The sequence below is a fragment of the Panthera tigris genome, chromosome D4, assembly GCF_018350195.1.
Source record: "Panthera tigris isolate Pti1 chromosome D4, P.tigris_Pti1_mat1.1, whole genome shotgun sequence".
Taxonomy (NCBI): domain Eukaryota; kingdom Metazoa; phylum Chordata; class Mammalia; order Carnivora; family Felidae; genus Panthera; species Panthera tigris.
In genome coordinates this window covers 43,202,829-43,217,584 of record NC_056672.1, presented here as the reverse complement: position 1 = coordinate 43,217,584, position 14,756 = coordinate 43,202,829, and the positions used below count along the sequence as shown (strand labels likewise).

Below are 14,756 nucleotides of genomic sequence, written 5' to 3'. Positions count from 1 at the left end.
TCTGAGACAGAGTACAATGTGTAGGGTACTATGTGGGTCGTGTAGGGTGTCACTTTGGGTTCAAATCCCAGCTCTACTATGCCAGCTCAACTGAGCCTTAGGGTTAGGCTTCTGGTAAGGAAGGGTAGGATGAGGTAAATCTAAAGCCCAGGCAAATTCATAAACAGCAAGTAACTGGGTACTGGTGAAAGGCATAGCTCAGAGGGGTGAGATGGGGGGAGTGTAAGAGATGGTAAGAGATGAAGCGAGTGAGGGAGACAAATGTCAGATGACAAAAGGTGTTGCACATCATACAAAGTCACTTGGAACTTATTCTTCAAGTGATGGCAAGCCATTAAAAGAATTTTAAGCATGAAAGCTGCATAGACAGGTTTGCTAGAAAGATACTCTGGCAGTAGCATATCAAATGATCTAGAGCAGGAGTCAATACATTTTTTCTATAACAAGACAGTAAATATTTTAGTCTTTGAGGGCCACCTATAGTATCTGTTGTATATTTTATTTCTAGTTTGTTTTAATCACCCCTTAAAAATTTAAAACCCTTCTTTTAATAACCCTTCAATAACCTGGGTTCAAATGCCAGCTCTACCACTTACCAAGTGTGAAACCTTGAGCAAGCTGACCCAAAAACTCTGGGCTCAATTTCAACAGCTCTTTGAATAACATTTTTAAAAGCCATTTTTAATAACCCTTTAAAAAACATAAGAGCCACTGGCTATAATTTGCCAACCCTGGTCTAGAAAAGGCAAATACAGAATTAGAGGGTTGTTGGAATCATCTAGAGTGGACAAGGGTAAAGCAAAGTAGAGGCAGTGAAAACAGAGAAAAGTGGAGGAATGAATAAAGAGCCACTGAGGAATAAGAACAGTCTAGAAATAAAAATATTTTGCCTTGGGAAGCTGGATAGGTGGGAGTACACTTTCCTAGGATAGGGATTCAGGAGTTTAGTTTTAGATACACAAAGTTGACATCTTTGTGGGGCATCTGGTAAGGATGTCCAGTAGGCAGCTGTGCATAAGAATCAGAAGAGAGATTCGGGCTGGTGCTAGACACATGAGAATCATTAGCATCCAGGGGAAGAGAGTGAGACTCCCAAGAGGGTAGATAGGAGGCAGGCAGGGGACGAAAAATGCACAAAGACTGAAAAAGTATAGCCAGAGAAGTAGGAAGCAAACCAAGTGTGTGTGGTTTCTGAAGAGGCCAGCATGTGTTTTTAGGAAGAAGTGCTTAGCCTTCTATGGAATGCTACTCAGAGATCAGATAAGAAATGTTTTCAGAGACCACTTTCTTCTTCTTGAACTGGTGCAGCTACTCTGGAAAATAGTATGGCGGTTCCTCAAAAGGTTAAAGATAGAATTACCCTACGATCCAGCAACTGCACTACTAGGTATTCACCCAAAGAATACAAAAATACTGATTTGAAGGGATACATGCACCCAAATGTTTATAGCAGCATTATCAACACGAGCCAAAGTATTGAAAGCCCAAATGCCCATGGACTGATGAACGGATAAAGATGTGGTGTATATATATGATAGAATATTATTCAGCCATAAAAAAAGAATGAAATCTTGCCATTTGCCACAACATGGATGGAGCTAGAATATATTATGCTAAATGAAATAAGTCAGTCAGAGAAAGACAAATACCATTTGATTTCACTCCTATGTGGAATTTAAGGAACAAAACAAATGAACATGGGGGGAGGGGAAGAGAGGCAAACCAAGAAATAGACTCTTAACTATAGAGAACTAACTGAGGGTTGCTAGAGGGGAGGGGGGTGGGGGATGGGTGAAATAGGTGATGGGTATTAACGAGTGCGCTTGTTGTGATGAGCACTAGGTACTGTATGTAAGTGATGAATCACTGGATTCTACACCTGAAACTAATATTACACTGTATGTTAACTAACTAGAATGTAAGTAAAAATTTGGAGAAAAAAATAAAGATGATGCCATATATTTAAGTCTTTGAACTATGAAAAAAAAAAAAAAAAGAATATGAGGTGGACCGAGAGAAGACAACTCTATAATAAACTGAGGGAGAATATTAGGTGGTACTTAAAAATCATAATTAACAATGCTGGGGGGCACCTAAGATAGCCACCTATATGCAAAATATTTCCAGGGTATAGGCTGGCTACTCCAGGGCTATCATATTAATGTTTATAAACCACTCAGGTACCATTAGTGCATGAGACCCATGAGGTGAAGCTACAATACTTCTTTCTTGGTGGACATTGTAGGGCAGCAATATGGTGAAACCAGTCAATTACAGGTCCCCAGAGCTAAGGATACAGCAATGAAAGCAAAGAGAGAATAGGGCAGAGTTCTCTTGTTTTCTAAATCAAGTGGCATCGCGACCCCTTGAAAACAAGTTTCTAACTTACTCCCCTGGCCGTGCTGGAAAGCCCAGTTCTTTTTTGTTCTCAGGCTGAACCAGGTAGCCACACTTGGTTATTTCAACCTCTAGCCAGTCCAGAATGTTCCCTGAAAACTGGCAGATTTGGAGCCTGTTAACTTCCACATGTCTGCTCCCTTCACACACAGGCACTATGCATTTTGCCTCAAGTCCAAGGCCTGGTGTGAATTCAATCCAACCCATGTGCGAGTGTGTGGGTTGGTGGGAGTCTGTGAGGGAAGGCAGGGGCCAGGGAGGGTGCCTGGAATTCCTAAGTGTCACCTCGGTGTTGAGTTCTGTCTCCACCAGATCTTTTAACAGAATTAAAAGCGAGTGCTATTAGGAAGTGCACCTTCCTCCCCTTTTCTCTCTCAACATGCTTCTTAAAGATGGTCCTTGAACCTCCAGCCTCAGAGTCACCTGTGGTGCTTGTAAAGTATGAATTCTGGGGCTTTGCTGTAGAAGGTGTTTCTGGGGTAGGGTAGGATGTGCGAATCTGCATTTCTAACAAGGTCCTGGTGATTACTGTGCACACTGAACTTGGAAACTCTAGTCAGAGCTTCTAAACGTTTAGAAGTTTTAAGAGAAGTATTCTGCCCATTGGAATTTAAAACAAACTCAGGGCCCAAGGTATCTGACTCCACACCAGCCCTTTGGTGTTTCTTAGCTTCTGGAGAACAGCAGCTTTTATTTATAGTCTCACTGGCACCTACCACTGTATCTGATGCCACGCATGTATTTGTGGAGTTGAAGGGGTGATTGGAGAGGAAACCTTACCACTTCCACTCATGCTCCTCTACAATCCACTTGCCACAAAGGAGCCAGTGTGAGTCTTTACAAATGGAAATTAGATCATTTTACTTTCCCGCCTAATATCCTCCAAAACCTCCCTGTGATACTCAAACTAAAAGCTAGATTCCTTCTTGTGGTCCCTGGTTAGCCTTATGGCCTCATCCCATATCACCTCTACTTTCTGCCTACCACAGACCAGCCAAATGAACTTTTTGGGGGGATTCCTTCAACACACCAAACTCTTTTCACTTCAGGGGTTTTCCACTGCTTTCCCCTTGTCCAAGACTACTCTTCCTCCTGATGTCATATTGCTAGACACTGGTCATCATTCACATCTTGGCTTACCGGTAACCTCAGATCACCCACCTAACATGGCCACCAAATCACTCCCTATCACCCATTTCAATTTTCTGTCCCAAATATATCACCACCTGATGCTTTTCTTGTGTACTTTTCTGCATTTATTGTCTTACTCCAATCATTCATTCATTCGTTCACTATTTGCTCAGTACCTGTTTGGTACCAGGCACTATTCCTAGCACTGGGGATATGGCAGTAAAGAAAGTCTCCACCCTTATGGGCAGGCAATCAACAAATCAATATATATCAGATGGTGATACAATTCTGTGACTAAAACAGCAAAGTTAAAGGGATAAGGGGTGATGAGGAGTGCTCTTTTGAACAGTGACCGTCAGAAGGTCTTTCTGACGCAGAAATTTGAGCAGAAATCTAAATGCATGTAAATTGCTAGGGGATGCAGACTTTTTCATTCATAATACTCCCAGTGGCTAGGTGTGTGGGGGACACATAATAGGTAGATTAATAAATGCTTATGGAATGAATAAATACCTATACCATCTTTTAGCACTTAAGCACTGCATTTACTTCTCTGGCTTCCAAATGAGACTTTTAGTTTGACAGGGAATGAGTCTTCTTTTTCTCTATCCCCAGTATCTAACATAGGGTCTGGTCCAAGTATGCATGGAAATATTTGTGAAATAAAGGAGAAGCAGGGATTATGATGAACCAGTCTGTCCTAATACATTCAGAGACATCCCATAAAACTATTGCTTGAGAAGCTGGCATGTGCTTCTAAGAATCACGTAAATTCATTTCAACTAGTAAATTATATGTATGATGAGATACAGTAGTACCAAATTGATAGTGATTATTTCATATAATGAATTTCTTTCAGATAAAACTTTGGCATATTTAAAAGCCAAAGATGTGGTAGACTTGTCTTCAGTTACTTTCCTCCTCTCTCGACCTATCTTGCTGGCTCAGGCTACTGAGAGTATACTTTAATACACTGCAAAGTCATACAGACCAATAGCCAGCTGAATCTTGCAGATTCTTTCAGAAAGATGGATTTGGTACTAAGCAAAAACAGACTAACGGAACTATAACAGTGGGCATTTCAGCACGTCTCTGTTGGAAAACAAATGAGCATTTCTGAACTGCTACCGGACATAGGAATGATGACAAGCAATGAAACCCAACACAGAGAGGTCACCAACAGCCCATAGCAAAGCAGTCCCAATGGCGGCTCTGTGCCTGTGTGCTCTGTGCAGATATATTCACTTTCTTTTCTCAAACAGGACTTGGAAAACTGTACAGAAAATGAAGCTCCAGCCATATTTCTGACTGGCCAGCTAAGTTAAATGGAGAAATGATGACGTCAGAGATCAGAATCTGAAATCTCTAATTTTCCTTACGGTGTGCCATTAACTTGCATCAGAAACCTCTGTTAAGGCTAGATCTAGAAAAATGTTGAGAGTGGCCCAAACTGTAAAACTTTTTGTCCGTACCCCTCACGTGTGATCCCTCTTAATGCTACTCCTCATCCACACTCCCACCAATGTCCTGGTAACTTTGAAGAGCCAGGGCTGGCCCTCTGCTGTCTTCGTCTAGCACCTTTAGTGCATCTTCAGCACCTGGCTTCCATGTGTCTTTTTCTAGCAAGATTCCACTGCACACTCTTCATCATAAAGACATTAGGGTCAGATTCTCAATACCCAAGGAGGTGAAAACTAAATTTTTTTAATGTTTATTTTATTTTAGAGAGAGAGACAAAGAACATGAACAGGAGAAGGGCAGAGAGAGAGGGAGACACAGAATCTGGAGTAGGCTCCAGGCTCCAAGCTGTCAGCACAGAGCCCGATGTGGGGCTCGAATCCATGAACTGTGAGATCATGGCCTGAGCCGAAGTTGGACACTTAACCGACTGAGCCACCCAGGTGCACACCCGAGGAGGTGAAAATTTAAAGGTGACAGTAATGTTTCCTAGGTGGTATTTCAAGAGCTCTTGGTATCCTGGAGATGGCTGGGGCAGAAAATTGTTCATTGATCAAGGAACTATGTGGAAAATCATGCATACTCTATTGTTCACTTGGAAAGTCACAGCACATGCTGGAATGCTTAAAGGAGTTAAAAAAATGGAAAAACCAAAATAATTTTCAATTGGGGGATAGTTCAATGCACTCGGGAACAGTAATCAGCCATTAAAAATGGTGATACGGATCTCAACATAGTATAATGAAACGTCTCCTAGACATGTTGTTGAGTAGAAACCACGTCAAATTTCTAAACATGAGTAATATCCCATTAAAAAACCAAATCATATGTGTGTGTATGTGTTTTATATATAATACAATAAAATATATAAAAATTCCAAAAGGATGTATACCAGATTATTGAGAGAGACAGACTCTGGGGAACAGAAGTGAGAGGATGAGGGAGACTTGTATTTGTACTTTATAGATTTAGGTATTATTTGAATTGTTTTATAGACCCTTTATTACTTTTACAATAAAAACAAGAAAAAATATCAAGCACTATATTAAAAAAAATAGAGGTAAAATCCAGCAGTAAATACATCTGTTTAGCTTCAAGTGAACACATCCCAAGCTTGTGCAATCAGTGTACCCCCATTTTGTGGAGCTCAGAAAAAGCTGCAACAAAGTTTGAAGTTATTGTACTCATGGCTCTTCCTGCTCTCCACTAGATACCGGTTTTTATCTTCTGTGGTCTTTTGTAAATGAGTAAAGGAGGTAGAAGGGACCTCAGAGATGATCTGGTACAGCCTCTCCCCCTCCTCCACTTTTTTTTTTAAGTTTATTTATTTTTGAGAAAGACATAGACATAAGTGGGAGAAGGGTGGGGGGAGAGAGAGGGAGAGAGGGAGAGAGGGAGAGAGGGAGAGAGGGAGAGAGGGAGAGAGGGAGAGAGGGAGAGAGGGAGAGAGGGAGAGAGGGAGAGAGAGAATCCCAAGCAGGCTCTGCACTGCTAGCACAGAGCCCAATGCAGGGCTTGAACTCAGGAACTGCAAGATCTGAGCTGAAACCAAGTGTTGGACACTTAACCAACTGGGCCACCCAGATGCCCTGTCCCTCCCCACTTTTGAAATGAAGGGACTAAGGCCAAAGTGAAGGGGCTTTCAAAGATCAGCCTGAAGCCCTCAGTGCCCATCTGACTCCTTCTGAAGCCCTCCTTCAGTCACCAGGTGATCTAGATGGGCTGTGATCCTTGGCCTTCATAAAAAGTATCTTTAGCACTCAAGGAAATTGTCACAACCTCTGAGTAAGCCATGGGCTCAATGTTCTCCCTGCAGTTCCAGGCACAGCAGAGTCCTGATGACCACTTTCCCCCTTCCCAACAGCTTATCTGTCTACGGCTTTTAGGAAGAAGTAAGGGACCCTGGAAAGAGCTGGTAAAAAATAGCAAGGGTCTTGAGGCAACTTAGCATCCTGAGCCAAGTACAGATGAGTGGAACCATGAAGTTACTCATTCACTCAAAACACCATGGGCTTGAGTTGGGCAGAACAGCGTTTGAATCCGCCCTCTTGATTCTGCCTTTTACTATCTACCTAACATTGCCAAGCTCCCAAACTACCCTGGGCCTCAGTTTTCTCATCTCTGAAAAGCATGTTCCACATGCACAGCCAACTGCTACTCCCTTCAATTCCAGTAGTACGATCCTGGGCAATAAAATGTTACCTACCCTTGAGAAGCTGACTGGCTGGTGGAGAAGATGGCAAGATTTGGTCACAGTGGGTGTGACAGGTGCACTAAAAAAGAGGAATTCCAGTGCACCCCCCCCACCCGAGTACCAGGGCACCACTCTTCCCCTATACCCAACATCCTGGGGGTTTGACACGGGGGCTACCTCTTACTGACCCAGTGACCTCAAGCGGATTTACTCCAACTTTAGCCTGACCCCAAAATTTGTTGTGAAAGACTTCTTGAAAGAAATCACAGAAAGAATCATAGCAATCAAGCTGTCAAGGAAAGTATGAGCTGGGGAGGACCAAGAAGCAAATGAGAGGAGAGGTTCTCAAGGCATGCTGCCTGCATTCAAACCCTCTCTCCAGTGCTTCTGTGGGGGTCCCACATCTGTGCCTCAGCTTTCTTTCGTTGATATGGTAACAACAATAGTATTTACCCCCTAGGGTTTTTTTTCTTTTTTGAAGATTAAACAAGATAGTGCCCATAAAGCACTGAGCACAGTGTCTGGCATATACTAAAAGTACACAGAAAAAACACTTAGTATTGTTATTAACTGTTTGGTCTGTAAGTACTGTAAGGCTGACAGGCAATATCATTGACATTTCAAAGGCACAAAAGATGTGGGCAGGCTAGACAAAGTCACGTTTTTTCACCAAGTCTCAGAAGAGTAGACAGAGCTGTGTACTCTTTGGACTCAAGTAAACTTGATATTGAATCCTTGGCCCGGCTCTTACTAAAGCATGGTCTTCTTGAGAGAGCTGGTAAAGCTTGATTTTCTATGTGACACTGGAGGATAATGTCAGTCTTGCAGATTGACGGGTAGCCTAACAGGCGCAGTCACATTTAAAGAAACCTGGCAAACCGCTTGGCACAACAAATCCTGCCTTCATTCTGTCCTTCCCCAAAGCTAGCAAACTAGGGAAGAGGATTACCAAAGAATAGTATTTAGAAGTATATTTAATGAAAAGGGCATTCTACATGGATTCAGAGAAAATAAAAATGTACAACAAGGTTTCTGGGCTGGAGGACTGCCCAGAGTCCTCTCTTATCCAGAGTCTACGATTCTTCCATTGATTGCCTATCTTAGCATCACGTGTCTTGGCCCTGCCACCCAATAATTGTGATCTTCAGCAAGTTCCTAGACTTTGTTTCCTCTTCTGTAACATATGGGTAAAAACTGTACCCACTTCTCAGAGGTACAGTTAAAATGGGTGAGATAAAGCACACCAACACCACATTTACCTGGCAGACTGTCACTGCTCGAGGGCAGCTATCGTTGTTGTCAGGGCCACTACAAAGATTAAGAGAATGCATGCAGGAATTATGGCACGCTTCTTGGCATGCGGTGTTCTAAAATATTACTGTTATAACTTTGACCACCACTACTGATTTTACATTATGAATGGCTACGGCCCAAGGAAACCAGTAAGTGATACGTGGTGTCATCCTAGTAATGACACATCAAGACAGAGACACCAAGAGGTATTAGGATAATTAATCACAGGTCTGACTGGGAATAAAAGCTTTCTGGAACAAACAGCCTTGTCTGGCCCACACAGAGGATGGTCTCACCCACAGGGAGCAGCAGGTGCTGGCTGCACTCTCTCCCCAGCCCTGGGGGACCACACACATGGAGACAGTATCCCTACGTATAAGCTTTTCAATGGTCCATCTCACAGAGCAGTAATGTAAAAATGCCTTGGCCTGGAATGATATCTTTCTGCCAGAAGTTCAAAGCTATCTGCAAAGTATCTCATTAATCTTTGGGACCCTATGGGGCTTGGGGTGGATAGGCATTGTTGCTATTACCTTATAAAGAGGGCAGAATACAGTTTAGAAAAACCAAACACCTCGTCTTTGTTTCAATAGCCCTACTGGTGCTAAAAGAGGACTTGAAACCCAGGGCTCTGTGCCCCACTCTTGGAACCACCTGCAGGGCCAATAAAGCACCTTGGGCGAGATATGGCCCCTTGCCCCTTCCCTTCCCAGACCCGGGTAGCAAGGCTCACCTGTCGCTGAACTGAACCTCTTCTCCGTTCCTGGCCCAGCTGATGGTAGGCCTTGGGTTGCCGACGGCCTCACAGTGCAGGAGCACACTCAGTGTCCCGCTGGCCAGGGCCACAGTCTGCCCGAGGTGGGTGACCACCTCGGAGGCCGAGAGCTGCTGGGCAGCTGAGATCTTCCGCAAGATGGTGGGCTTGCGGTGGGGCCGGCGAGAGCCACCCCCGGCCTCCCCAGCGGACGAGGTCCGGAGGGAGCTGCTGAAACCAGACACGTGCTTATGAGGGGGGATGGCCACCGGGGGTAGCCTCCGCTCAGACGGCTTGAGCAGCGCGTCCTGGTGCTCCAGGTGGGTGCGGAAGATCTCCTGGGCCAGCTGGGCCACCAGGTGCTTGCCGTAGACGTCTCGAAGCTCCTCAGGCTGCTGGGAGAGGTTCCTGAGGATGTCGTCCAGGCGCCTCTGCTCGGTCACCATGGTGAAGGGCAGGTGCCAGAGGGCCTGCTCGGCGTTCTGGTCCTCCTCGGAAGACGTGTTCCTTTCCGTGGAGTCCTGCACCTCCCAGGAGGCGAGGAGCTCCCCGGGCCAGCCCCCCTGCTCCAGCAGCCGGGAGACGAGGTCATCGTAGCGGCTTCCCGGGTCTGCGGCAGGGCCCCGCTTCTCAGCCTTGCTGCCGTTAGAGAAGATTCCGTTCTGGTGTTTGTGGGTCTGCAGGGCCTCCTTTGGGCTGGCCTTCCTCACCGCGAGGGCCTCCTCCTCACTCCTGAGGCTCAGGGGCCGGGCCACCAGCTTCCGGTTGCCTCCGATGAGCTTAATGACAAACTGCTCCCGGGCGGGTCCGGCAGAGCAGGTGTAGATGCCCGCATCGGAGGGCTTGAGGCGGTGGATCTTCAGGTAGCCGAAAGGGGCCACGGTGACGTGCGCCGAGCTGATGAGGTGCTGGCCGTCCTTCTCCCACGTGATCAGGGGCTTGCGGAAGCGCCGCGTGGGGCAGCGCAGCACCACAGCCGTCTTGGGGAGCAGGTAGGCAAAGCCCCCCACGACAAAGTGCAGCTTCCTCTGCCGGCGCGTCTGGATGTAGACCTTCCTGGCGGCCGCAATGTGAGGGCTGTGCTTGGTGGCTGGCCGTCCCGGCCCTGGAACGAAAGGAATGCGAGGGAAGCCAGGCAGATGCAGAAAGAGAAGGAATGGCAGAGGAAAACGAGAGCCAACGAACACAGGCACAAGAGAGAGGGCGAAGAGGAAGGCAGAGGAGGCACACACAAGGGAAGAGGGAGAGAAAGCGGCTTCAGAGTTGATTTGGGCCAGGGCCTTCATTGGCCGCCTTAGGTTTTCGGGGAGGAAGGGGCTACCAGCCGTGGACCATCAAGCGGCTGCACAGGCAAAGCTCGAACTAATTAGGCGCCGCGGGGCAGCCCGCTCTCACCCTGCTGGGGCTGGCCACCCCTAGAAGCTGAGAGGCAGGTTCTAGATGGAGGGGGATCCCAGGGGCAAGGCAGTTCCTCTCGTTAGAACGATGAAAGAAAAGAAAAGAAAAGAATCATAAAAAGAGGCAGAGGACAAAGGGAAGGAGAATGTCTCCCTTTCCATGTTTACCCTTTGGGGTCTGCAGAGCACCAAGGCCCTAGTGGCCTTTGGGGTGGGGGCCTGGGGGGAAGAGCCCAGAAGTAGTACAACTCTAGGGATTACTATTAAACAGAACAAATCTGTTCAGAGCATTTTAAAACCCCAGAGTGGACCACATTCGATTTCATTAGTAATCTGCTGACTCCAGCTTCCAGATCTCTGTATGCCAGCAAGTGAACTTTGCTCTACCCCCTGCAAACTGTTTTTCCAGCCGAGAAGAGAATTCTGCCTGGCCACGTGTAATTAAGATTCCTTTTCCACTTCCAGCTGAGTTTACCAGCCTGCTGCCCTCCTCAGGCTTTCCTGACTGACAATCTCCCACCCGGTCTTGGGTTTAGGGAAGGCTACTGCGTGGCTACAGCTGCTTCTACGTGGGTTCTGTCTCCCTATCCCCAGAGTTCTGACATACTCACGTGCACAGGTTGCCAGCATGCAGGGCCTGATGGATGAAGAGAACGGCAGGGGAGGGCACAGGGAGGAATTGACAATAGCCGAGACCCCGGTTTTTAGCACCTTCCGGCAAATGGCACTTCGAGTCTGGGTGCCTTCCCCACAGCTCGTGGAACACTGGTGAGGGAAAACAAAGGTCAAATGCATGTAAGTGTAGAGGCTAATGGGTTTTTGTATGGACTCTCAAACACCCCCAAATATGAGAAAAGTTGCTTGGAAAAGCAACAGTCACTAAAAGAAATACTAATTATGTAACAATATGGGAAGATTGTCCATATTGTAACCACCTGCTAGCTCTAAGATTTTTCTGTTTTTTTTTAAAGTTTATTTATTTTGAGAGAGAGGGAGAGAGAGCACGTGCATGTGTGAGTGGGGGAGGGGCAGAGAGAGAGAGAGAGAGAGAGAGAGAATCCCAGGCAGGCTCTGTACTGTCAGTGAGGAGTTCGACGGGGCTCAAAAATCATGAACCATGAGGGGCGCCTGGGTGGCTCAGTGGGTTAAACGTCCGACTTCAGCTCAGGTCATGATCTCGCAGTCCGTGAGTTCGAACCCCCGCATCGGCCTCTGGGCTGATGGCTCAGAGCCTGGAACCTGCTTCGGATTCTGTGTCTCCCTCTCTCTCTGCCCCTCCCCCATTCATGCTCTGTCTCTCTCTGTCTCAAAAATAAATAAACGTTAAAAAAAAAATTAAAAAAAAAATCATGAGCCATGAGATCATGACCTGAGCAGAAGTTAAGAGTCAGATGCTTAACCAACTGGGCTACCCAGGAACCCTTCTAAGATTTTTCTACTCTAAAGTTTCCTGTAGACACTCTACCTGTTTTTTACTTAGATGGCCTGGGCTTTAGAGTTACAGAGTCATAGAGTCCTGTGTTCAAATCCCTGCTCAGCATTTTAGCAGTTGGCAACTCAGAGTCTGTTTGCACTTCTTAGACTTATTTTTCAAGGTGGGGAATTAAATGAGATAATATATTTTAAGTTTCACACACAGAAATGACACTCAATGCTAATTTTTTCTCCTCCTTCACAAGTGTAATATTTTAATGTCAAGCATGAGGTAGTTGTTATACATGTACTATGTTTGAGGTAGGGTGCTAGATACTAAGGAAAAACTGTGCAAGGTGGTTTGTAACCTCAAGGAGCTGTCATCAATAATGGGGGAGGGCAATCCAAATACATTGCTAAAATGAAATACTGTATTAGGGAAATAGAAACCAAAACAACAATGAGATACCACTTCCTATCCACTGAAATGGCCATAGTAAAAAAGACAGACAATAACAAATGTTACTATGAGTGGGGATATACAAATTAGAACCTTCATAAATTGCTGGTGGCAATGTAAAATACTACAGTCTTCTTGACAAACAGCTTGATAATTTCTTAAGAAGATAAACATACATTTACCCCATGACCCAGCAATGTCACTCATAGGTATCTACCCAAGACAAGTGAACATGTACATCCACACAGACTTGTATGCGAAAGTGTGTAATAGACAAAAAGGGAAACAGCTCAAATGTCCACCAACTGGTGAATGGATCAATAAAAATATGGTCTATCTATGTAATGGAATCTTATTGTACCTTAAAAGGAATGTTGGTCTCTTAAATATGTGGTAAACAGATAAACCTTGGAAACAATGCACAGCTGAATTTTATAGTATATGTTACACCTCAATAAAGCTATTTAAAGAATTAGAGAGTAATAGAAGAATTTAGTAGAAATATAAAGCTAGAAGACAAGTATTATAAAATGAATGCTCACAATTGTTGAATGCTGTTGGTACACTTGTGATTTCCTGGCCTAGGTTTTGAAGATGGGTAGAGTCTGAAGGGGTGTAGAAACCTGGGATGAGCATGGGGGGCAGGGGCATATCCAGAACAAATGTTGAAGAGTTCAGTGTAAAAATCCAAGGCAGGCTTGGGGGCAGAGCTAAGCCAGTTTGACTGAACAGAGGCAACAAGTTGAGAGTATCAGGAGCTCACGAGGTAGTTTGGGGCCAGACGTTGGAGACTTCATTTTCAGATAGGAGGTTTGGAATTGGTCCACAAGGCAATGAGGAGCCATTGAAGGGAGGAGTGAAATGATGAAAGAGGTGTTTTGAGAAGGTTAATCTGGCAACAGTGTCTGGGAGGGATGGGAGTAGGAGATCTACGGCAGGCGGGGATGTCAGTTGAGGAGGCTGCCACAGTAGTCCAGGCTTGAGATGATAAAGACCTGAACTAGGGTCATGGCAGTATGCCACGTTCACTTGAAAAATGAACACTAAAAACAAAAAAATCATCTTATATTCTCAAGTTTTATATGCTAACCCACTGAAATGAACTATTCCCTGCAATGTACTGTGATATACACCCGCCTGAATGACATTTAAGATGCAAAAAATGGATGTAAGAATCAAACCCATTGCTTTTGTTCCCTGATGATCGTGGATTCCAGATTCCACCCATCCCTTATTTTATTGTAAATGACAGCACCAAATCCCGGAATCAGGTGGGATGGAGGCAAAGAGCCTGGAAAATTTAAAAGCATGGTCAGTTTAGTGTTGCCAAGCAGAAAAACAGACTGTGTGTCCGAAGATTGGTTGATGATTCGGTCAAGTCTAGTTCTTTCTTGAGACTCCATTTCCTTATCTCTAAAATAAAACTAAGTAAGAGCAGGGATTGTCAAACCCTGTTCTATGTTGAGGAAGTGATTCAGGGGCTTTTCCGGTGATCTGGAGACCCAACCTATGGAGATCTGGGACCCTAACCCACACTTCAATCCAAACAGCTCTGATTTGATCTGTTTTAGATTCTTGGCTTCATAGTAACATTTCAATTGAAAAAAAGGGTTCTGTGGCTTTAATTTTTAAAGGAACAACCAGGCTATAGGATCTTCTAAGCTCCTTCTAGCTCTGAAATGGACTATTCTGACCTTAATTTCTTTTATATTTTGGGGGGGGGGAATGACTTTCATAAAAATATGATTTAAAAATATATAATAGCCAACTCTGTCAAGAGATGCAAGGAATTCTTTTAAAAAAAAGAAGTAAGGACTTTTAAGAGGTCGTATTCTCAGAATAGAATCTGAAAGTAATTTTATTTGAAGTGTCTAAAATTTTGGCTTAATTCTGTCTCTAAGGGATTCTGTGCAGTAACTATGAGATTGAGTCCAGATAGTTGAGGATGAAAAACACCCATAGATCATCCAGGTCTTCCTTTCTCCAAGGGGAGTCTTGGGGGCAGGGGATGTGGAATGTATGCTTCATCTCAGCCAGAGGGCCAGGGCAAGGGCTGTTGGGATGACAGGGCCAATTACAGCCTCTGTGAACGCCCCCAGGAGCACTGTTGCATGGCACCAGCTTGAGTTTAATCCCAGTGAATTGGTGATTACTTCCCACCATTCCCAGTCCTTCCCCGGTGTTTGCAATTTCCATTCATCAACCCAGGTAACTCAGAACCTAATAACATTCCATGGATAAGGGCTGAGTAGTCCTACT

General features: G+C 45.0%; 1 protein-coding gene across 1 annotated transcript in view; it reads right to left on the bottom strand.

Annotated features, from left to right (window-relative positions):
• ADAMTSL1 (ADAMTS like 1) overlaps window positions 1–14,756 on the bottom strand; it is a 376,924-nt gene that overhangs the window by 112,267 nt on the left and 249,901 nt on the right. Inside the window, exons 18-19 of the mRNA XM_007098528.3 lie at window positions 11,236–11,389; window positions 9,207–10,332 (exon numbers count right to left, since the gene is read on the bottom strand). Coding sequence (XP_007098590.2) covers window positions 9,207–10,332; window positions 11,236–11,389 — 1,280 coding nt within the window. The remainder of the gene's footprint in view (window positions 1–9,206; window positions 10,333–11,235; window positions 11,390–14,756) is intronic.